The sequence below is a fragment of the Mixophyes fleayi genome, chromosome 10 (assembly GCF_038048845.1).
Source record: "Mixophyes fleayi isolate aMixFle1 chromosome 10, aMixFle1.hap1, whole genome shotgun sequence".
Lineage (NCBI taxonomy): Eukaryota > Metazoa > Chordata > Amphibia > Anura > Limnodynastidae > Mixophyes > Mixophyes fleayi.
The window spans coordinates 41,294,817-41,318,345 of record NC_134411.1 but is presented as its reverse complement, the minus strand read 5'-3'; the positions used below and the strand labels follow the sequence as shown (position 1 = coordinate 41,318,345).

The 23,529-nt window shown below is 38.9% G+C and overlaps 1 protein-coding gene across 16 annotated transcripts in view; it reads left to right on the top strand.

The window, feature by feature from the left end:
- AHNAK (AHNAK nucleoprotein) overlaps positions 1-20,946 on the top strand; it is a 47,019-nt gene extending 26,073 nt beyond the window's left edge. Inside the window, exons 5-6 of one of the 16 annotated variants that reach the window (XM_075188544.1) lie at positions 1,854-11,130; positions 11,305-20,946. In XM_075188544.1, the coding sequence (XP_075044645.1) occupies positions 1,854-11,130; positions 11,305-19,721 (17,694 nt within the window). In that variant the 3' untranslated portion in view covers positions 19,722-20,946. Of the gene's footprint in view, positions 1-1,853 lie in introns of all 16 variants that reach the window. The other 15 variants (XM_075188551.1, XM_075188559.1, XM_075188558.1 and 12 more) reach the window with 15 other exon arrangements.
- The last annotated feature ends 2,583 nt before the right edge of the window (positions 20,947-23,529 follow it).

Here is a 23,529-nt window from a genome sequence, read left to right as displayed (position 1 = left end):
GTGCACCTTCAAACACTTTTATCTTCCAAGCCCATTTGTTTTACTTATGTTTCCCTTTTTCCTTATGTTTGGATGGGTGGTGGTGGTGGGGGGGAGTGCTCGTCTCATCGCATCATTTGGCCCCGCAGGGCCAAAATGCTGCAATTCCCTGAGAATCGCGTAATTTTGGCTCTAATTCTTCCTACTTTACTAGGAAGTGGGCAGATATGGGAGACTGCCCTACTCTTCCCGAAGTCCGGGAGACCTACCTGGAATTCGGGAGTCTCCGGGACTTTCCAGGAGAGTTGGCAAGTATGATTTACTTGAACTTTTGCCACACGAAAAGAAAACAAGCAAAACATGCATGGTTCCTTTTTACCTTGTGCCACTGCTTTTTATGTATAGAAAAAAATCTTATTTAATATTACTTTTTAGAATACACCCAATTCTAGATATTTTTATATCAATTTTGCCTTAGGCTATTATTATTAATACTTTTATGTATACAGTTATAACAGTTTAGTGCTGTTTTTTTTTTGTGTGTGTTTATTGTTCCTGCTTTGTAAAGCAGGAAGTCCTGTTGAAGAATAAAGTGAAGTTCAGTTTAAGGCCTCTTGGGAGGATTATAATGTTGCCTTTCTTATCACCGGGGAGGAGGGGCGGCTCGGATCACCGGATGGGGGAGGGGCGGCTCGTATCAGATCACGGGGGGGGGGCCCTCACAGGGGAATGGAGGCCCCCTTAGCCCAGGGGCCTCCATTCCCTTAATCCGGCCCTGCCCCGATCGCTCAGTTTAGATGACCGGCCATCTCTAGGAAGAGTCCTGGTGGTTCTGAACTTCTTCCATTTGCGGATGATAGAGGCCACTGTGCTCATTGGGACCTTCAAAGAAGCAAATATTTTTCTGTACCCTTCCCCAGATTTGTTCCTCAAGACAATCCTGTCTAGGAGGTCTACAGACAATTCTTTTGACTTCATGCTTGGTTTGTGCTATGACATGCACTGTCAAGTGTGGGACCTTATATAGACAAATATATTAGCAAATCATGTCCAATCAACTGAATTTACCACAGGTGGACTCCAATTAAGCTGTAGGAACATCTCAAGGATGATCAGTGGAAACAGGATGAACCTGAGCTCAATTTTGAGCTTCATGGCAACGGGCGTGAATACTTATGTACATGTGCTTTCTTAGTTTTTTATTTTTAATAAATTTGCAAAAATATCCCAATTTTTTTTTTCATGTTGTCATTATTGGATATTGTGTGTAGAATTTTGAGGGGAAAAAAGTAATTTATTCCATTATGGAATAAGGCTGTAACATAACAAAATGTGGAAAAAGTGAAGCGCTGTGAATACTATGTATATGTGTATGTGTATATATATTTATTTCCAGGTGAGGAATTGTAGTCTGTATCAAAAGGGTGTCTTTAATCCATTCCAATGGTTCAGTATAGTATTTTTCCTCAGGGACATCATGAGGAAAATACTATACTGAAACGTTGGAATAGATTAAATACACCCTTTTGATACAAACTACAATTTGTCTTGACTCCTTGAGTGCCACCACACCTGGAATCTATTTATTATATTACCCATACCCCATACAAGTGAAGTACCGAGGAAGGCAACAGGGCAATGTACACATGCTATTTATGAGTGCCAAGCACCTGAATACTATATATATATATATATATATATATATATATATATATATATATTATTTATTATTTTGTATTATTAAAATACACTTTGTGTTTTAAGCATAAATGAATGACCAACATCAATTTCTCAAGCTTCTTTCACAATGTGTGTCACAATGTTTGCTTTTGTCGATCGTGTGCACATTCTTTAACCATGTTTTTTTCTTGCAGAGTGGAGATGATGAGGAGTACAGACGTATTTACACAAAAAAGATAAAGCCACGTCTGAAGTCAGATGAGACTCTAGAGCCAGAGACTCAGACAAGGACCATCACAGTTACCAGGAAGGTGACTGCCTACACTGTGGATGTGACAGGATCAAAAGACTCAAAAGAGATTGATATAAGTAGCCCAGAATACAAAATAAAGATTCCTCGTCATGAAATAACTGAAATTTCAAAAACCAGCGTGGAGACAGATGAGGGCAAAACAGTAATCAGAATTCCTGGTATTGATGTGTCTGGAAAAAGCTTTCAGGCAGGTGGAGAATACAGTGTTTCCCTGCCAGGAGATTCTGTGAATGTTCACAGTTCCACTTTGAGATATCAAACACAGAGTGAAGGACAATTTGAGTTTCCTGAAGGCTATAGTGATTCTCATGCTCAGTTTGACAGCAGATCATCCTTAGGCATAAATGTGCCTGGTGTAAGTGTTTCTGGACCAAAGCTCCAGAGTTATGAAAAGAAAATTGATGTCAAGATGTCCAGATTTGGAGCAGAACATGATATCGGGTTTAGAGGTCCCAATGTTACAGGAAGTTCAGCTAAGTCAACCATGGATATCAAAACACCAAGCCAGGACACAACATCAGTAACTTCTAAAATTGGCTTTATGTCATCAGGGATGACAGTCAAGGATACTCAAGTTGACATAAAGAAGCCAGAAGGACTGAAAATCAAAGGCACAGCCATAAGTGTAAAAACACCACAAACAGATCTAAACACTTCTAAACAAACCCAGTCTGTATCTATGATTGGTGATATTCAAGCACCGAAGATAAATGTTCGTGGTCAGGATGCTAGTGGTGGGTCAGTAAAAATAGGACTCCCAGAAGAAAACATCATGATGCCAAGATTTGAGATGCCAAAATTTGGATCCGTGGGACCAAAGGTTGACAGCACAAGTAGTCAAGTAACTGTAATCCAAGAAAACCTTACCACTGCTAATGCTCAAGTGGACATCATCACACCAGCAATTGAAGGAGAAGCAAAGACTTCAAAAGTAAACCTGACAGCACCTATTGTGAATGTGAAAGGAACTGAAAATGACTTTGACAACTCTGTGGGAAAGATACAAATACCATCATTTAAAACGCCAAAGTTTGGTTTTTCAGGAGCAAGTGAAGGGATTACTGAAGCTGGCATGAAATTTCCAGAAGGAACTGTTTCCACCCACATAACAATGGGTAAGACCAGCGTCACAGCTCCTGACATTCAGGTGGAGGGTAAAACTAAGGCTCATGATATTGTTGTTGATGTACCAAAATATTCTTTGCCAGATGTTGGCATGTATCTACAAGGTTCAAAACCTAAGGGAGAGACCGATATTGCAGGTCGCACAATCAAAGGTAATTTAATAGGTCCTAAAATTGGTATGAAGAGTCCACAGGTTGACTTTGCATCTAAAGATATAGGTATATCAGGCACGCAAATTAAAATTGCAGCTCCAGATAATGTACCTGCAGTGTCAGTGCCTAATGTTGATCTAAATCTGAAGAGTGCCAAGTGGGAAGGAGGGGCTGATATCTTAGTTTCCAAATTAAAGGGTGATATACAAGGTCCACAGGTAGATATTAAAGCAACAGAAGTTGATATTGAAGCTCCAGAATTAGATATTCACAGTTATGAAGGCAAACTAAAGATGCCCAAATTTAAATTGCCAAAGTTTGGGACTTCCACAAAAGAAGATGATGTTAGAATTCCTAAGGGTACTATACAGGTATCAAGTCCAGATATTGATGTTGAAACTTCAGCATTTGCTATTAAAAGTCCAGAGGGGAAAGGTGGTAATATGGCTAAACCACATTTGGGTGTCACCTTGCCAGATATGGATCTTAACATGAGAGGTCCAAAAAATATAGATATTCAAAAGTCTAAAGTTATGGCAGATCTGAAAGGCCCAGAAGTTGATCTTGAGACTCCAGAGATTATGTTAGTAGCATCAGATGCAAGTCTTAAGGGCTCAGAAGGAAGACTTAAAATGCCAAAGTTTGGTGGAAATGTGGAAGGCCCAAATGTAGATATAAACGTTAAAAAAGGAAGCGTAAATATTGAGGCTCCCAAGATGGATATTGGTGGCCCAGAGGGGGAATTGAAAGGCCCTAAATTTAACATGCAATCAATGAATGTCAATTTACCAAAGGTGCCTGTGTCTGATTTTGATCTGAGAACTGATTTAAAAGGTCCCAAAGTTAATATCAAAGGTTCAGAATTTAACCTTCAGGCTCCAGATGTAGATATTGATGGGAATGTAAAGGGTTCCAAATTCAAGGTGCCTTCAGCGCATCTTCCAAAAATGTCCAAGCCTGATATTGATCTCAATATGAAAGGCCCTAAGCTAGAAGGGAATATCAAAGGTCTTGATATTAAGGGTCCAGAGCTAGATGTTAAGGTTCCAGAGGTTCAACTAGAAGCACCTGATGTCAATCTGAAAGGTTCAGAAGGAAAACTTAAAATGCCTAAAGTTAAAATGCCTAAGTTTGGTTTGTCTGGATCAAAAGCTGAAGGCCCAAGTATAGATGTTAATGTTCCAAAGGGTGGGATTGATACCCCAGAAGTTGATCTTGTTGCACCGAATGTAGATTTAGAAGGGAAAGCAAAATTAAAAACACCCAAATTTCATATGCCAAAATTTGGCTTTTCTGGTTTTAAAGCAGAAGGATCAGATGTTAAATTGCCAAAAGGCGAAATTGAGATCAGTGGTCCTAAAGTAGATATTGAAGTTCCACAAATTGACAGTGATGTTCCTAAAATTAAAGTAAAGGATCCTAAATGGAAGGGAGGAGTTGATATTTCAGGTCCCAAAATTGAAGGAGAATTAAAAAGTCTAAATGTTGATGTAGAGGTTCCAGAACTAGATATAGAAGGTCCAGAAGGTAAAGTGAAGGGACCAAAATTTCAACAGATGTCATCAGTCAACATGCCAAAAGTGTCCATGCCTGATGTTGACTTAAATTTGAAAGCTCCCAAATGGAAAGGAGGGGTTGATATATCAGGCCCAAAATTAGAAGGTGCAGAATTAGTTGCTAAGAAACCTGAGTTAGATTTTGAAGTTCCAGAAGGAAAAGTGAAGGGATCTAATTTTAAGATGCCCTCAATGAATTTTGATTTACCAAAGGTATCTATGCCTGATGTTGACATTAATCTGAAAGGTCCTAAATTGAAAGGAGATTTAAAGGGTCCAACAGCTGACCTGCAGGGTCCTGAGGTGAAACTTGAAGCCCCAGATGTAGACATTGATGGGAAAGTTAAAGGGCAAAGATTCAAGATGCCTTCAATGACTGTTCCACATGTGTCCATGCCTGATTTTCATTTGAAAGGTCCAAACTGGAAAGGAGGAGCAGATGTTTCTGTACCCAAATTAGAAGGAGAATTAAAGGGTCCTAATGTTGACATAAAAGGTCCGGGGGTGCATCTAGAAATGCCAGATGTTGATGTGGAATGTCCAGAAGGAAAGCTGAAAATGCCTCATTTTAAAATGCCAAAGTTTGGCTTATCAGGACCTAATGTTGATGCTGCAGGTGTAGATGTTGATCTTCCTAAAGCTGACCTAGAACTCTCTGGGCCAAATATAGATATTGATGGTCCTGAAGCTAAGGTTAAGGATCCAAAATTTAAGATGCCATCAATGAATCCTCCAAAAATGTCTTTGCCTGATGTGGACATGAATCTAAGAGGTGCTAAAATCAAAGGCGATTTGAAAGGTCCAAATGTTGACCTGCATGGACCTGTGGTGAACTTTGAAGCCCCTGATGTTGACATTGATGGCAAAGTAAAAGGCGGTAAATTTAAGGTGCCATCCATGAATTTTAACTTGCCCAAAATGTCTATGCCAGATGTAGACCTGAATCTAAAAGGTCCTAAATGGAGAAGTGGAGGAGCTGATATTTCCACCCCAAGCTTTGAAGGAGACCTGAAAGGACCTGCATTGGATATGAAAGCTCCAGAAGTAGATATTGAGGGTCCTAAGGGCAAGGTAAAGTCTCCTAAATTTAAATTGCCCTCAATGGATATTAATATGCCAAATGTTTCCATGCCTGATATTGATCTGAACTTGAAAGGTCCTAAATTTAAAGGAGGAGCCAATATAGAAGGAGGAGCTGATGTTAAAATCCCTAAACTGGAGGGAGATCTGAAAGGACCCGATTTTGATCTTGAAGTACCCAGTGTTAATCTAGAAGGCCCAGAAGGAAAATTAAAAATGCCCAAATTTAAAATGCCTAAGTTTGGTTTTGCTGCAGAAGGTCCTAGTGCAGATCCTCACCTTCCACAAGTAGACGTTGACTTATCTGTACCAAAGGCGGATATTAAAACGCCTGAGATGAACATTGAAGCCCCAGAGGGAAAACTGAAAGGTCCAAAAATCAAAACGCCCTCAGTGAACTTAAACTTACCACATGTATCCATGCCAGGTATAGATCTAAACATAAAAGGTCCCAAGCTAAAAGGGGATTTAGATATACCTGATGCAAATTTGGAAGCTGATATAAAGGGTCCAAAAATGGGGATCAAAGGTCCTGAATTTGATGTCTCAAGCCCAACATTGTCTGCTGAATTGCCAGAAGGCAAGGTTAAAGGGTCAAAATTTAAGTTGCCATCATGGGGTTTTTCAAAACCCAGTGTTTCCATTCCCGATGTAGATCTTAATGTGAAAGGACCTAATGTTGACATGAAGGAACCTGAGGTGGACCTTGAAACCCCAGATGTAGACATTGATGGGAAAGTAAAAGGCCCAAAATTCAACATGCCATCAATGGATCGTTTAAAAATGTCGATGCCTGCTGTTGACATTAATCTGAAAGGTCCTAAATTGAAAGGAGATTTAAAGGGTCCAAAAGCTAACCTGCAGGGTCCTGAGGTGGAACTTGAAGCCCCACATGTAGACATTGATGGGAAAGTTAAAGGGCAAAGATTCAAGGTGCCTTCAGTGACTGTTCCACATGTGTCCATGCCTGATTTTCATTTGAAAGGTCCAAACTGGAAAGGTGGAGCAGATGTTTCTGTACCCAAATTAGAAGGGGAATTAAAGGGTCCTAATGTTGACATAAAAGGTCCAGGGGTGCATCTAGAAATGCCAGATGTTGATGTGGAATGTCCAGAAGGAAAGCTGAAAATGCCTCATTTTAAAATGCCAAAGTTTGGCTTATCAGGACCTAATGTTGATGCTGCAGGTGTAGATGTTGATCTTCCTAAAGCTGACCTAAAACTCGCTGGGCCAAATATAGATATTGATGGTCCTGAAGCTAAGGTTAAGGATCCAAAATTTAAGATGCCATCAATGAATCCTCCAAAAATGTCTTTGCCTGATGTGGACATGAATCTAAGAGGTGGTAAAATCAAAGGTGATTTGAAAGGCCCGAATGTTGACTTGCATGGACCTGTGGCGGACTTTGAAGCCCCTGATGTTGACATTGATGGGAAAGTAAAAGGCGGTAAATTTAAGATGCCATCCATGAATTTTAACTTACCCAAAATGTCTATGCCAGATGTAGACCTGAATCTAAAAGGTCCTAAATGGAGAAGTGGAGAAGCTGATATTTCCACCCCAAGCTTTGAAGCAGACCTGAAAGGACCTGCATTGGATATGAAAGCTCCAGAAGTAGATATTGAGGGTCCTGAGGGCAAGGTAAAGTCTCCTAAATTTAAGTTGCCCTCAATGGATATTAATATGCCAAATGTTTCCTTGCCTGATATTGATCTGAACTTGAAAGGTCCTAAATTTAAAGGAGGAGCCAATATAGAAGGAGGAGCTGATGTTAAAATCCCTAAACTGGAGGGAGATCTGAAAGGACCCGATTTTGATCTTGAAGTACCCAGTGTTAATCTAGAAGGCCCAGAAGGAAAATTAAAAATGCCCAAATTTAAAATGCCTAAGTTTGGTTTTGCTGCAGAAGGTCCTAGTGCAGATCCTCACCTTCCACAAGTAGACGTTGACTTATCTGTACCAAAGGCGGATATTAAAACGCCTGAGATGAACATTGAAGCCCCAGAGGGAAAACTGAAAGGTCCAAAAATCAAAACGCCCTCAGTGAACTTAAACTTACCACATGTATCCATGCCAGGTATAGATCTAAACATAAAAGGTCCCAAGCTAAAAGGGGATTTAGATATACCTGATGCAAATTTGGAAGCTGATATAAAGGGTCCAAAAATGGGGATCAAAGGTCCTGAATTTGATGTCTCAAGCCCAACATTGTCTGCTGAATTGCCAGAAGGCAAGGTTAAAGGGTCAAAATTTAAGATGCCATCATGGGGTTTTTCAAAACCCAGTGTTTCCATTCCCGATGTAGATCTTAATGTGAAAGGACCTAATGTTGACATGAAGGAACCTGAGGTGGACCTTGAAACCCCAGATGTAGACATTGATGGGAAAGTAAAAGGCCCAAAATTCAAGATGCCATCAACGGATCGTCTAAAAATGTCGATGCCTGATGTTGACATTAATCTGAAAGGTCCTAAATTGAAAGGAGATTTAAAGGGTCCAAAAGCTAACCTGCAGGGTCCTGAGGTGGAACTTGAAGCCCCACATGTAGACATTGATGGGAAAGTTAAAGGGCAAAGATTCAAGGTGCCTTCAGTGACTGTTCCACATGTGTCCATGCCTGATTTTCATTTGAAAGGTCCAAGCTGGAAAGGAGGAGCAGATGTTTCTGTACCCAAATTAGAAGGGGAATTAAAGGGTCCTAATGTTGACATAAAAGGTCCAGGGGTGCATCTAGAAATGCCAGATGTTGATGTGGAATGTCCAGAAGGAAAGCTGAAAATGCCTCATTTTAAAATGCCAAAGTTTGGCTTATCAGGACCTAATGTTGATGCTGCAGGTGTAGATGTTGATCTTCCTAAAGCTGACCTAAAACTCGCTGGGCCAAATATAGATATTGATGGTCCTGAAGCTAAGGTTAAGGATCCAAAATTTAAGATGCCATCAATGAATCCTCCAAAAATGTCTTTGCCTGATGTGGACATGAATCTAAGAGGTGGTAAAATCAAAGGTGATTTGAAAGGTCCGAATGTTGATTTGCATGGACCTGTGGTGGACTTTGAAGCCCCTGATGTTGACATTGATGGGAAAGTAAAAGGCGGTAAATTTAAGATGCCATCCATGAATTTTAACTTACCCAAAATGTCTATGCCAGATGTAGACCTGAATCTAAAAGGTCCTAAATGGAGAAGTGGAGAAGCTGATATTTCCACCCCAAGCTTTGAAGCAGACCTGAAAGGACCTGCATTGGATATGAAAGCTCCAGAAGTAGATATTGAGGGTCCTGAGGGCAAGTTAAAGTCTCCTAAATTTAAGTTGCCCTCAATGGATATTAATATGCCAAATGTTTCCTTGCCTGATATTGATCTGAACTTGAAAGGTCCTAAATTTAAAGGAGGAGCCAATATAGAAGGAGGAGCTGATGTTAAAATCCCTAAACTGGAGGGAGATCTGAAAGGACCCGATTTTGATCTTGAAGTACCCAATGTTAATCTGGAAGGCCCAGAAGGAAAATTTAAAATGCCCAAATTTAAAATGCCTAAGTTTGGTTTTGCTGCAGAAGGTCCTAGTGCAGATCCTCACCTTCCACAAGTAGACGTTGACTTATCTGTACCAAAGGCGGATATTAAAACGCCTGAGATGAACATTGAAGCCCCAGAGGGAAAACTGAAAGGTCCAAAAATCAAAACGCCCTCAGTGAACTTAAACTTACCACATGTATCCATGCCAGGTATAGATCTAAACGTAAAAGGTCCCAAGCTAAAAGGGGATTTAGATATACCTGATGCAAATTTGGAAGCTGATATAAAGGGTCCAAAAATGGAGATCAAAGGTCCTGAATTTGATGTCTCAAGCCCAACATTGTCTGCGGAATTGCCAGAAGGCAAGATTAAAGGGTCAAAATTTAAGTTGCCATCATGGGGTTTTTCAAAACCCAGTGTTTCTATTCCCGATGTAGATCTTAATGTGAAAGGACCAAAATTTAAAGGTGACGTTGATGCTTCAATTACAAAAGGAGGTAAACTTAAGGGCCCGGAGTTAGAAGAAGGACTGCCAGAGGTAGACATTGACATACCTGAGGCAAAAGTAAAAAAATCTAAGTTTCGACTGCCAAAATTTAACTTTTCAGGTCCTAAAGCACATGCACCCAGTGTTGACATTAAAGCACCAAAAACTGATATCAATGTCAGTGGTCCTGATGTAGAAATTCCTAATCTGGAAGGAAAGGGTAAAAGTTCTAAATTTAAAATGCCTTCATTAAACATAACTAGCCCTAAAGTATCCATGCCAGATGTTGAATTAAATTTAAAAGGACCCAAGCTAAAAGGAGATATAGATGTACCAATGCCAAACATGGAAGGTGAATTAAAGAGTCCCACGCTAGATATCAAAACACCAGATATGGACCTCGAGACACCAGACCTTTCGCTAGAAGGACCAGAAACTAAAGGAAAGCTGAAAATGCCAAAATTCAGTCTTCCCAAATTCGGATTTTCTGGTTCAAAACCAGATGTTGCAGATATTGATCTAAAATTACCAAAGGCTGATGTTGATATATCTAGTCCAAAGTTAAAAATTGACACTCCAGATTTAGATATCGATGGTCCAGAAGGAAAACTGAAGGGTTCAAAATTAAACATGCCCTCAATCAATGTAAAGATGCCAAAAGCATCCATGCCTGATTTTGACTTAAATCTTAAAGGTCCTAAACTTGAAGGAGATTTGAAAGGGGCCAAAGGTGATATCAAGGGCCCAGAAATTGACTTTGATGCTCCAGATATAGATGTCGATGGGAAAGTAAAAGGTTCCAAATTCAAAATGCCTACAATGCATCTTCCAAAAATGTCCATGCCTGATTTTGATCTAAATATGAAAGGTCCTAAACTTGAAGGAGATTTAAAAGGGACAAATATTGACATTAAGGGCCCAGAGATGGATGTTTCAGGTCCAGGCATAGAATTAGAAGCACCAGATGTCAATTTGAAAGGCACAGAAGGAAAACTTAAAATGCCCAAATTTAAACTGCCTAAATTTGGTGTTTCTGGGCCAAAAATGGAGGGCTTAGATGTAGATGCTAGCCTGCCTAAAGGAAACATTGATGTATCATGTCCAAGTGTAGATATTAAAGCTCCTGAAATTGACATTGAGAGACCAGAAGGTAAGCTTAAAGGTCCTAACATAAAGATGCCATCTATGAATATCAGTTTACCTAAAGTATCCATGCCTGATTTTGACTTAAATCTTAAAGGTCCTACACTTGAAGGAGATTTGAAAGGGCCCAAAGGTGATATCAAGGGCCCAGAAATTGACGTTGATGCTCCAGATATAGATGTCGATGGGAAAGTAAAAGGTTCCAAATTCAAAATGCCTACAATGCATTTTCCAAAAATGTCCATGCCTGATTTTGATCTAAATATGAAAGGTCCTAAATTTGAAGGCGATTTGAAAGGGCCCAAAGGTGATATCAAGGGCCCAGATATTGACATTGATGCTCCAGATATAGATGTTGATGGGAAAGTTAAAGGTTCCAAATACAAAATGCCTACAGTGCATCTTCCAAAAATGTCCATGCCTGAATTTGACTTAAATCTTAAAGGTCCTAAACTTGAAGGAGATTTGAAAGGGCCCAAAAGTGATATCAAGGGCCCAGAACTTGACATTGATACTCCAGATATAGATGTCGATGGGAAAGTAAAAGGATCCAAATTCAAAATGCCTACAATGCATCTTCCAAAAATGTCCACGCCTGATTTTGATCTAAATATGAAAGGTCCTAAACTTGAAGGAGATTTAAAAGGGACAAATATTGACATTAAGGGCCCAGAGATGGATGTTTCAGGTCCAGGCATAGAATTAGAAGCACCAGATGTCAATTTGAAAGGCACAGAAGGAAAACTTAAAATGCCCAAATTTAAACTGCCTAAATTTGGTGTTTCTGGGCCAAAAATGGAGGGCTTAGATGTAGATGCTAGCCTGCCTAAAGGAAACATTGATGTATCATGTCCGAGTGTAGATATTAAAGCTCCTGAAATTGACATTGAGAGACCAGAAGGTAAGCTTAAAGGTCCTAACATAAAGATGCCATCTATGAATATCAGTTTACCTAAAGTATCCATGCCTGATTTTGACTTAAATCTTAAAGGTCCTAAACTTGAAGGAGATTTGAAAGGGCCCAAAGGTAATATCAAGGGCCCAGAAATTGACATTGATGCTCCAGATATAGATGTCGATGGGAAAGTAAAAGGTTCCAAATTCAAAATGCCTACAATGCATCTTCCAAAAATGTCCATGCCTGATTTTGATCTAAATATGAAAGGTCCTAAATTTGAAGGCGACTTGAAAGGACCTAAAGGTGATATCAAGTGCCCAGATATTGACATTGATGTTCCAGATATAGATGTCGATGGGAAAATTAAAGGTTCCAAATACAAAATGCCTACAGTGCATCTTCCAAAAATGTCCATGCCTGATTTTGACTTAAATCTTAAAGGTCCTAAACTTGAAGGAGATTTGAAAGGGCCCAAAGGTGATATCAAGGGCCCAGAAATTGACGTTGATGCTCCAGATATAGATGTCGATGGGAAAGTAAAAGGTTCCAAATTCAAAATGCCTACAATGCATCTTCCAAAAATGTCCATGCCTGATTTTGATCTAAATATGAAAGGTCCTAAATTTGAAGGCGACTTGAAAGGACCTAAAGGTGATATCAAGTGCCCAGATATTGACATTGATGTTCCAGATATAGATGTCGATGGGAAAATTAAAGGTTCCAAATACAAAATGCCTACAGTGCATCTTCCAAAAATGTCCATGCCTGATTTTGACTTAAATCTTAAAGGTCCTAAACTTGAAGGAGATTTGAAAGGGCCCAAAGGTGATATCAAGGGCCCAGAAATTGACGTTGATGCTCCAGATATAGATGTCGATGGGAAAGTAAAAGGTTCCAAATTCAAAATGCCTACAATGCATCTTCCAAAAATGTCCATGCCTGATTTTGATCTAAATATGAAAGGTCCTAAATTTGAAGGCGACTTGAAAGGACCTAAAGGTGATATCAAGAGCCCAGATATTGACATTGATATTCCAGATATAGATGTCGATGGGAAAGTTAAAGGTTCCAAATACAAAATGCCTACAGTGCATCTTCCAAAAATGTCCATGCCTGATTTTGACTTAAATTTTAAAGGTCCTAAACTTGAAGGAGATTTGAAAGGACCCAAAGGTGATATCAAGGGCCCAGAAATTGATGTTGATGCTCCAGATATAGATGTCGATGGGAAAGTAAAAGGTTCCAAATTCAAAATGCCTACAATGCATTTTCCAAAAATGTCCATGCCTGATTTTGATCTAAATATGAAAGGTCCTAAAGTTGAAGGCGATTTGAAAGGGCCCAAAGTTGATATCAAGGGCCCAGAACTGGACATTGATGCTCCAGATATAGATGTCGATGGGAAAGTAAAAGGTTCCAAATTCAAAATGCCTACAATGCATCTTCCAAAAATGTCCATGCCTGATTTTGATCTAAATATGAAAGGTCCTAAATTTGAAGGCGACTTGAAAGGACCTAAAGGTGATATCAAGGGCCCAGATATTGACATTGATGTTCCAGATATAGATGTCGATGGGAAAATTAAGGGTTCCAAATACAAAATGCCTACAGTGCATCTTCCAAAAATGTCCATGCCTGATTTTGACTTAAATCTTAAAGGTCCTAAACTTGAAGGAGATTTGAAAGGGCCCAAAGGTGATATCAAGGGCCCAGAAATTGATGTTGATGCTCCAGATATAGATGTCGATGGGAAAGTAAAAGGTTCCAAATTCAAAATGCCTACAATGCATTTTCCAAAAATGTCCATGCCTGATTTTGATCTAAATATGAAAGGTCCTAAAGTTGAAGGCGATTTGAAAGGGCCCAAAGGTGATATCAAGGGCCCAGAAATGGACATTGATGCTCCAGATATAGATGTCGATGGGAAAGTAAAAGGTTCCAAATTCAAAATGCCGTCAGTGCATTTTCCAAAAATGTCCATGCCTGATTTTGATCTAAATATGAAAGGTCCTAAACTTGAAGGAGATTTAAAAGGGACAAATATTGACATTAAGGGCCCAGAGATGGATGTTTCAGGTCCAGGCATAGAATTAGAAGCACCAGATGTCAATTTGAAAGGTACAGAAGGAAAACTTAAAATGCCCAAATTTAAACTGCCTAAATTTGGTGTTTCTGGGCCAAAAATGGAGGGCTTAGATGTAGATGCTAGCCTACCTAAAGGAAACATTGATGTATCATGTCCAAGTGTAGATATTAAAGCTCCTGAAATTGACATTGAGGGACCAGAAGGTAAGCTTAAAGGTCCTAACATAAAGATGCCATCTATGAATATCAGTTTACCTAAAGTATCCATGCCTGATTTTGACTTAAATCTTAAAGGTCCTAAACTTGAAGGCGATTTGAAAGGGCCCAAAGGTGATATCAAGGGCCCAGAACTGGACATTGATGCTCCAGATATAGATGTTGATGGGAAAGTAAAAGGTTCCAAATTCAAAATGCCTACAATGCATCTTCCAAAAATGTCCATGCCTGATTTTGATCTAAATATGAAAGGTCCTAAATTTGAAGGCGACTTGAAAGGACCTAAAGGTGATATCAAGTGCCCAGATATTGACATTGATGTTCCAGATATAGATGTCGATGGGAAAATTAAAGGTTCCAAATACAAAATGCCTACAGTGCATCTTCCAAAAATGTCCATGCCTGATTTTGACTTAAATCTTAAAGGTCCTAAACTTGAAGGAGATTTGAAAGGGCCCAAAGGTGATATCAAGGGCCCAGAAATTGATGTTGATGCTCCAGATATAGATGTCGATGGGAAAGTAAAAGGTTCCAAATTCAAAATGCCTACAATGCATTTTCCAAAAATGTCCATGCCTGATTTTGATCTAAATATGAAAGGTCCTAAAGTTGAAGGCGATTTGAAAGGGCCCAAATGTGATATCAAGGGCCCAGAAATGGACATTGATGCTCCAGATATAGATGTCGATGGGAAAGTAAAAGGTTCCAAATTCAAAATGCCTTCAGTGCATTTTCCAAAAATGTCCATGCCTGATTTTGATCTAAATATGAAAGGTCCTAAACTTGAAGGAGATTTAAAAGGGACAAATATTGACATTAAGGGCCCAGAGATGGATGTTTCAGGTCCAGGCATAGAATTAGAAGCACCAGATGTCAATTTGAAAGGTACAGAAGGAAAACTTAAAATGCCCAAATTTAAACTGCCTAAATTTGGTGTTTCTGGGCCAAAAATGGAGGGCTTAGATGTAGATGCTAGCCTACCTAAAGGAAACATTGATGTATCATGTCCAAGTGTAGATATTAAAGCTCCTGAAATTGACATTGAGGGACCAGAAGGTAAGCTTAAAGGTCCTAACATAAAGATGCCATCTATGAATATCAGTTTACCTAAAGTATCTATGCCTGATTTTGACTTAAATCTTAAAGGTCCTAAACTTGAAGGCGATTTGAAAGGGCCCAAAGGTGATATCAAGGGCCCAGAAATGGACATTGATGCTCCAGATATAGATGTCAATGGGAAAGTAAAAGGTTCCAAATTCAAAATGCCTACAATGCATCTTCCAAAAATGTCCATGCCTGATTTTGATCTAAATATGAAAGGTCCTAAATTTGAAGGCGACTTGAAAGGACCTAAAGGTGATATCAAGTGCCCAGATATTGACATTGATGTTCCAGATATAGATGTCGATGGGAAAATTAAAGGTTCCAAATACAAAATGCCTACAGTGCATCTTCCAAAAATGTCCATGCCTGATTTTGACTTAAATCTTAAAGGTCCTAAACTTGAAGGAGATTTGAAAGGGCCCAAAGGTGATATCAAGGGCCCAGAAATTGATGTTGATGCTCCAGATATAGATGTCGATGGGAAAGTAAAAGGTTCCAAATTCAAAATGCCTACAATGCATTTTCCAAAAATGTCCATGCCTGATTTTGATCTAAATATGAAAGGTCCTAAACTTGAAGGCGATTTGAAAGGGCCCAAAGGAGATATCAAGGGCCCAGAAATGGACATTGATGCTCCAGATATAGATGTCGATGGGAAAGTAAAGGGTTCCAAATTCAAAATGCCTACAGTGCATTTTCCAAAAATGTCCATGCCTGATTTTGATCTAAATATGAAAGGTCCTAAACTTGAAGGAGATTTAAAAGGGACAAATATTGACATTAAGGGCCCAGAGATGGATGTTGCAGGTCCAGGCATAGAATTAGAAGCACCAGATGTCAATTTGAAAGGCACAGAAGGAAAACTTAAAATGCCCAAATTTAAACTGCCTAAATTTGGTGTTTCTGGGCCAAAAATGGAGGGCTTAGATGTAGATGCTAGCCTCCCTAAAGGAAACATTGATGTATCATGTCCAAGTGTAGATATTAAAGCTCCTGAAATTGACATTGAGGGACCAGAAGGTAAGCTTAAAGGTCCTAACATAAAGATGCCATCTATGAATATCAGTTTACCTAAAGTATCCATGCCTGATTTTGACTTAAATCTTAAAGGTCCTAAACTTGAAGGAGATTTGAAAGGGCCCAAAGGTGATATCAAGGGCCCAGAAATTGACGTTGATGCTCCAGATATAGATGTCAATGGAAAAGTAAAAGGTTCCAAATTCAAAATGCCTACAATGCATTTTCCAAAAATGTCCATGCCTGATTTTGATCTAAATATGAAAGGTCCTAAATTTGAAGGCGATTTGAAAGGGCCCAAAGGTGATATCAAGGGCCCAGAAATGGACATTGATGCTCCAGATATAGATGTCGATGGGAAAGTAAAAGGTTCGAAATTCAAAATGCCTACAATGCATCTTCCAAAAATGTCCATGCCTGATTTTGATCTAAATATGAAAGGTCCTAAACTTGAAGGAGATTTAAAAGGGGCCAATATTGACATTAAGGGCCCATCCAAAGAAAATGTTGATATATCCGGAGACATTGACATATCTAGTCCTACAATAGGTGTTACAGCACCAGAGATAGAAATTGAGGGCCCTGATGGAAAGATAAAAGGTTCTAAATTTAAGATGCCCAAACTGAATATGCCAGATATTGACTTTAATTTGAAAGGCCCAAACTGGAAGGGGGGAGCAGATGTGTCAGGACCAAAACTAAAGGGTGATTTAAAAACTCCTGAACTTGACCTTGATGTACCAGACCTTGACCTAGAAGGCCCTGAAGGAAAAATGAAGATGCCAAAATTCAAAATGCCTAAATTTGGAATTTCTGGGCCTAAAGTGGAAGGTGGAAGTATAGGTCATGTAGATATGGAAGCACCAGAATTAAACATCGAAGGTCCAGATATAAAAGGAAAGGGCTCAAAGTTCAACATGCCATCAATGAATGTCAACTTACCAAAAGTTTCCATGCCAGAATTAAATCTGAAGGGATCCAAAATTAAGGGAGAAGCAAAACTTCATGGTCCAAATCTGGATAAAGACATACATTTGAAGGCGCCAAATTTGAACGGAGATTTTGATGTTGACCTTGCTGGCCCAAAATTAGAAGGAGGGCTAAAAAACACAGGAATTGACATGTCAGTGCCTGATATCAACTTTGGGTCTCCAAACATTAGTTTGAAAAGTCCAGGAGTAGATATTGAGGGCCCTGAGGGTAATTTGAAATTGCCTAAAGTTAAGAAACCAAAGTTCGGTTTTGGCATGAAATCACCTAAAGCAGAAGTAAAAACTCCTTCAGTAGATGTTACTGTTCCAGATGTAGATTTTGATTCAGAAGTCCCTGATATTAGTGTTGGAGGCAAGGGGAAAAAGGGGAAATTTAAAATGCCAAAAATTCACATGAGTGGCCCAAAAATAAAAGGTAAAAAAGGTGGTTTTGATGTAAGTGCACCTGATGCAGATAGTGACATAAACCTTAATGCTCCTGATGTTGATTTAAATATTTCAGGCGGAGATGTAGGCTTAAAAACAGATATTGGCCTAAAGGCACCTAAAACCCGGAAACCACTATTTGGAAAAATTTATTTCCCTGATGTGGAGTTTGACATTAAATCTCCAAAAATAAAAGGAGATACTTCTCTTCAAAGTCCTAGAGCAGATATAAAGACTCCAGATTTAGACATTGGTGGTGGAATAAAGACACCAGATGTTGATCTGACATCTTCTGGGGTTAGCATTGAAGGTCCTGATATAAAAGTGAAAAAACCAAAATTCAAACTCCCAACTTTCAATATGTCAGGACCAAAGGTAGACATACCTGAGGCTGAGCTTTCACTTCCTAAAGGAGATATTACTCTATCTGGCCCAAAAGTTCAAACAGATTTGGCAACTCCTAGTCTAGATGTAAATATTGGTACAAGTGTTCCAGATATAGATGTGAATTTGCAAGGACCAAAAGTTAAAGGTTATAAGGTAGCTTCTGGAAGTATGGAATTAAATCCTCCTAATCTAGACACTTCCGGATCAGTTGGGAAAATTAAAACTCCAAAAGTTGGCATATCTGGACCATCTGTAGATGGACCTGACCTTAGTTTTGATTCAGAACTTAAAGGACGACAGATGGATGTGAATCTGAAAGGCCCCTCCTTTAAAATACCTGAAGTTGATATATCTATTCCAAAGGTTTCTGGTTCAGATATTGACATGAATTTAAAAAGACCAGAGGTTGAAGGTAATTTGGGAATTTTTGGTGGATTGAAAAAACAAAACATAAGAGCTGAAATGCCAGGTATTGACAGTCAGAATAATTTGTCTCAAGTGGAAATGTCTGGTCCATGCTTGGAAAGACCTGATGTTACGTTCAACAAAGGGGACCTTTCTCTGTCTCAAAGTCAGGATGGTAAGGCCTGCATAACCCTTCCAAAGCCAGAGTTTGGTGGGTTTAATGTGAAGGGTCAAGGGTCTAAGCTTGCAATACAAAAAACTGAAATAGACGTAAGTGGAGAAGGTGTGAATTTGAAAGGAGATTTATCTGGTGGTGCAGGATATTTGGAAGGCCGGGATGGTCTGAGAATAGTAGGGCCAAAAATAGAGGGTGATCTGACTGGACCCAGAGTAGCAGGGAAGTTGAATGTGCAAGGAATAGATGGGAATCTAGAAAGTTCTACTGGTAAAATTACGTTCCCCAGGCTTTTAATGCCTAAATTTACAACATCTGGACCTGAACTGTCGGGAAGAGAAGTGGGAGTTGATATAGACTTTCCATCTTCCAATATGCAATTTGTAAAGTCTGGTCAAGCTGATGCAGAATTTGAAGAAAGTGATATAAAAATAAAAAAGTCAAAGATAAAAATGCCCAAGTTCAACTTCAAATCCAAAGGCAAAGGTGATGCTAGTCTCCCAGATGTCTCAGTTTCTGGGACAAAGGGAGATCTTAAAAGCTCAAAAGCCAGTTTAGGCTCTGCTGAAGGAGGACTTGGGTCTGCTAACCTGGAAGTAGAAAAGCCCGCAAAGTATGAGTTTTCTTTATTTACTAGCAAAAAACCAAGACACAGATCTTCCTCTCTGAGTGAGGAGAAGGATGAATCAACACACTCGTCTCCAAGTGGTACATTAGAGGCAGAAGGTTCATTGTCTGTGGAAGGGGGTAAAAAGAAAGGAAAGCATTCTAAGATCAAATTTGGCACTTTTGGTGGATTAGGGTCTAAATCAAAGGGTTCTTATGAGGTCACATTAAGTGATGATGAAAACGTCCAAGGGAGTGGGGTTTCCCTTTCCTCTCGTAAGTCCAGGGTCTCTTCTTCCTCGAGCAATGATAGTGCAACTAAGGCAGGTGTTCATCTGCCAAAGGTAGAACTGACTGTTGCCAAAAAGAAAGAATGAATCCCCCTCCCTCAACCCAGCATGTATATAAATATATATATCTGTGTGTTTGTACATACATTTTGAAGCCTTTATATAATTCTAACCTCCTTGACTGAACAGTAGAAATACAAAAGAAAGGTGATAAAATAAAAACAAAACAAACAAGATCCTCAATTGTCTATTAAATTCCATGCACACATTAAACCTTTCACTACCTGAGATATTTTGCTTGTAAACCACATGCTGGCAGTGAGAGATTTAATGATCTGTTTTTGATATAACAATTTGTAAATGGAAATATATTTTTCCATATATTTTTTTTAACTCGCTTTTGCCGTTTATATTTTCTTTTGTGGGGCTTTTACAGATAGATGCAGCCAGATTTAATAAAAAACACTGTACATTGCAATGAACCAGCCAGATGACTGAAATTTAGGAGCATCTTAGAAGTCTTAATCAGATGGTAACAAAATGTGTAATGTTTTAACAAAGCAATTATTTTCATGATTATAATCTGGCAAAAAAAAGCAGAAATCAGATTTTTTTTTAACGTCATGTGTAATTTATTTGCAGCTTGTTCACAAATAGTGTAACTTTCTGCTTCATTCATGTTGTCATGGCCACAAGCAAGTGAAAGTGAAAAAAAATTACAAAAGTATAGGTATGCTCATACATTTTTGAAAAAGTGACTATATCTCAAATTAAGGACTCCTGTAAAATATAAAAGTGCTGTTATTGCATTGCGTTATTAAAATGCGCCCGTGAATTGTCCTACTTGATATCTGGTCATCTTGGTAAATTAAGCTGATAACTGGTACTCTCACAAACTGTAGAAAAGTGTATATGTTTGGAAACTGACATTGTCTGTTTTAAATGATGTAACATAGAAAAAAAAATGTGGATGGGAGGGGCATGGTGGATATGTTATTTAAATTTTACACTGAATCTCTCCATCTTTTTAAAAGCAATTGACTTCAGCCCTAATTTTGGCATCTGGTGGTTCAATGCTCCTTTTTTATTTGTACTATAAGATTTTTCTTCAATTGTCATACCTAAACTGTTGCTTGTATTTCTGTTTGTTGGACATAAACAAGATTTGCTTTCATTTCTAGTAAAAAAAATAAAATAAAAATAAGATTTAAATAAACCATTTTAACTTCAGAAATCTGTAAACACTTCATTCAGAAATGAGTTATGGTGGATTGTTAAAAAAGCAAAATAAAGCTTCTAACCTTTATAAAAATGTCTCTGTCTATAATCTGTCACGAAATAGGGTGTGTACGCGTGTGCATGTTTGTGTTTGGCCTGAGTTGGTCAGGTTAAAATATATTGCAATATGTGGAACTAATATTCCCAGTTTAACTGTGTATTTGGACAGTGCAGAATATCCATGTTTTTTGTTTACATAATGTTGGACAATCCCCTTTTACACCCCAGCTGCAGAGGATCAATGCTATATATATATCTATCTATCTATCTATCTATATATATATATATATATATATATATATATATATATATATATATATAGAGAGAGAGAGAGAGAGAGAGATACATATATATATAGAGAGGGTGAGACATATATCTATATATATATATTTATATATAAATATAGACGTGTGTGTATGTATATATATATATATATATTGTGGCAAAGGAAGTGGTTTTCCACAGGCCTCTAAGCGAAATATTAGGTATTCAGGTGACAGTGTGCGGGGTTCCATATTTGTACAGCAGTGCACTTAGCTTAAAGATATACAGGTGGAGGACACGTGTGACAAAATAATATAGTCATGGCCAAAAGTTTTGAGAATGATACAAATATTATTTTTCACAAAGTCTGCTGCCTCAGTTTTTATGATGGCAATTTGAATATACTCCAGAATGTAATGAAGTGTGATCAGATGAATTACACTTAATTACAAAGTTCCTCTTTGCCATGACAATAAACTTCATTCCAAAAACAACATTTCCACTGCATTTCAGCCCTGCCACAAAATGATCAGCTGACATCAGGTCAGTGATTCTCTCGTTAACACAGGTGAGAGTGTTCACGAGGACAAGGCTGGAGATCACTCTCATGCTAATTGAGTTAGAAAGATAGAATGGAAGCTTTAATAGGAGGGTGGTGCTTGAAATCATTGTTCTTCCTCTGTTAACCATGGCTATGTGCAAGGAAACACGTGCAGTCATCATTGCTTTGCACAAAAAGTGCTTCACAGGCCAGGATATTGCTGCTACTAAGAGTGCACTTAAATCAATTATTTATCAGATCATCAAGAACTTCAAGGCGAGAGGTTTAATAGTTATGAGGAAAGCTGCAGGGCGCCCAAGAACGTCCAGCAAGTGACAGGACCGTCTCCTAAAATTGATTCAGCTGCGGGATTGGGGCACCACCAGTGCAGAGCTTGCACGGGAATGGCAGCAGGCAGGTGTGAGTGCATCTGCACGCACAGTGAGGTGAAGACTTTGGAGGATAGTCTGGTGTCAAGTAGGCAAGCAAAGAAGCCACTTCTCTCCAGGAAAAACATCAGGGACAGACTGATATTCTGCAAAAAGTACAGGGATTGGACTGCTGAGGACTGGGATAAAGTCATTTTCTCTGATGAATCCCCTTTCAGATTGTTTGGAGCAACTGGAAAAACGCTTGTCCGGAGAGAGGAAAGGTGAACGTTACCATCAGTCCTGTGTCATGCCAACAGTAAAGCATCTTGAGACCATTCATGTGTGGGGTTGCTTCACAGCCAAGGGAGTGGGCTCATTTACAATTTTGCCTAAGAACACAGCCATGAATAAAGAATGGTACCAAAACATCCTCCAAGAGCAACTTCTCCCAACCATCCAAGAACTGTTTGGTGATGAACAATGCCTTTTCCAGCATGATGGAGCACCTTGTCATAAGGCAAAAGTGATAACTAAGTAGCTCGGAGATCAAAACAACTAAATTTTGTGTCCATGGCCAGGAAACTCCCCAGACCTTAATTCCATTGAGAACTTGTGGTCAATCCTCAAGAGGCGGGTGGACAAACAAAAACCCACAAATTCTGGCAAACTTCAAGCATTGGAGATCAGGCAAGAATGGGCAGCCATCAGTCAGTATGTGGACCAGAAATTGATTGACAGCATGCCAGGGTGAATTGCAGAGGTCTAAAAAAAGAAGGTTTAACACTGCAAATATTGACTCTAAACTTAATGTAATTGTCAATAAAAGCCTTTGACACTTATGAAATACTTGTAATTTTACTTCAGTATACCATAGTAACATCTGACAAAAAGGTCTAAAAACACTGAAGTAGCAAACTTTGTGAATACAAACACTTGTGTCATTTTCAAAACTTTTGGCCATGACTGTAGTATAGAGTGTGATTTAACTTGCATCTTTTTAAATAGCTAAGAGGTACATTTTTTCACAGCAAACAGCAGCTGACATAGTGTGTCTGCAGTGAGACCATTCAAACAGAGTTCCTGAAGAGAACTCATCTTAAAGACCAGGTGGGAGTGTCACCTGTGCATCAAGCTAGGACTGGGGGAGGAGTGTACAGTATTTAAGCCTGAAATGTTTATTATGCAGTGCGACCGATCCTGAACACGTTGGCTGATGACTAGAGAGTTGGTCCCTGTTAACCTAGCATCACGGTTGCAAGAAAGTGTGTGAAATTGTATGTTGTGAACTACTTTGCCGCCATCCTGACAAACAAAAGCAAAGGACAAGCAAGAAGGTGTGTGTGTGTCATCGAAAGTGTGCTGACGTGACTATATATATATATATATATATATATATATATATATATATATACATACATACATACATAGATATAGTGTAAAT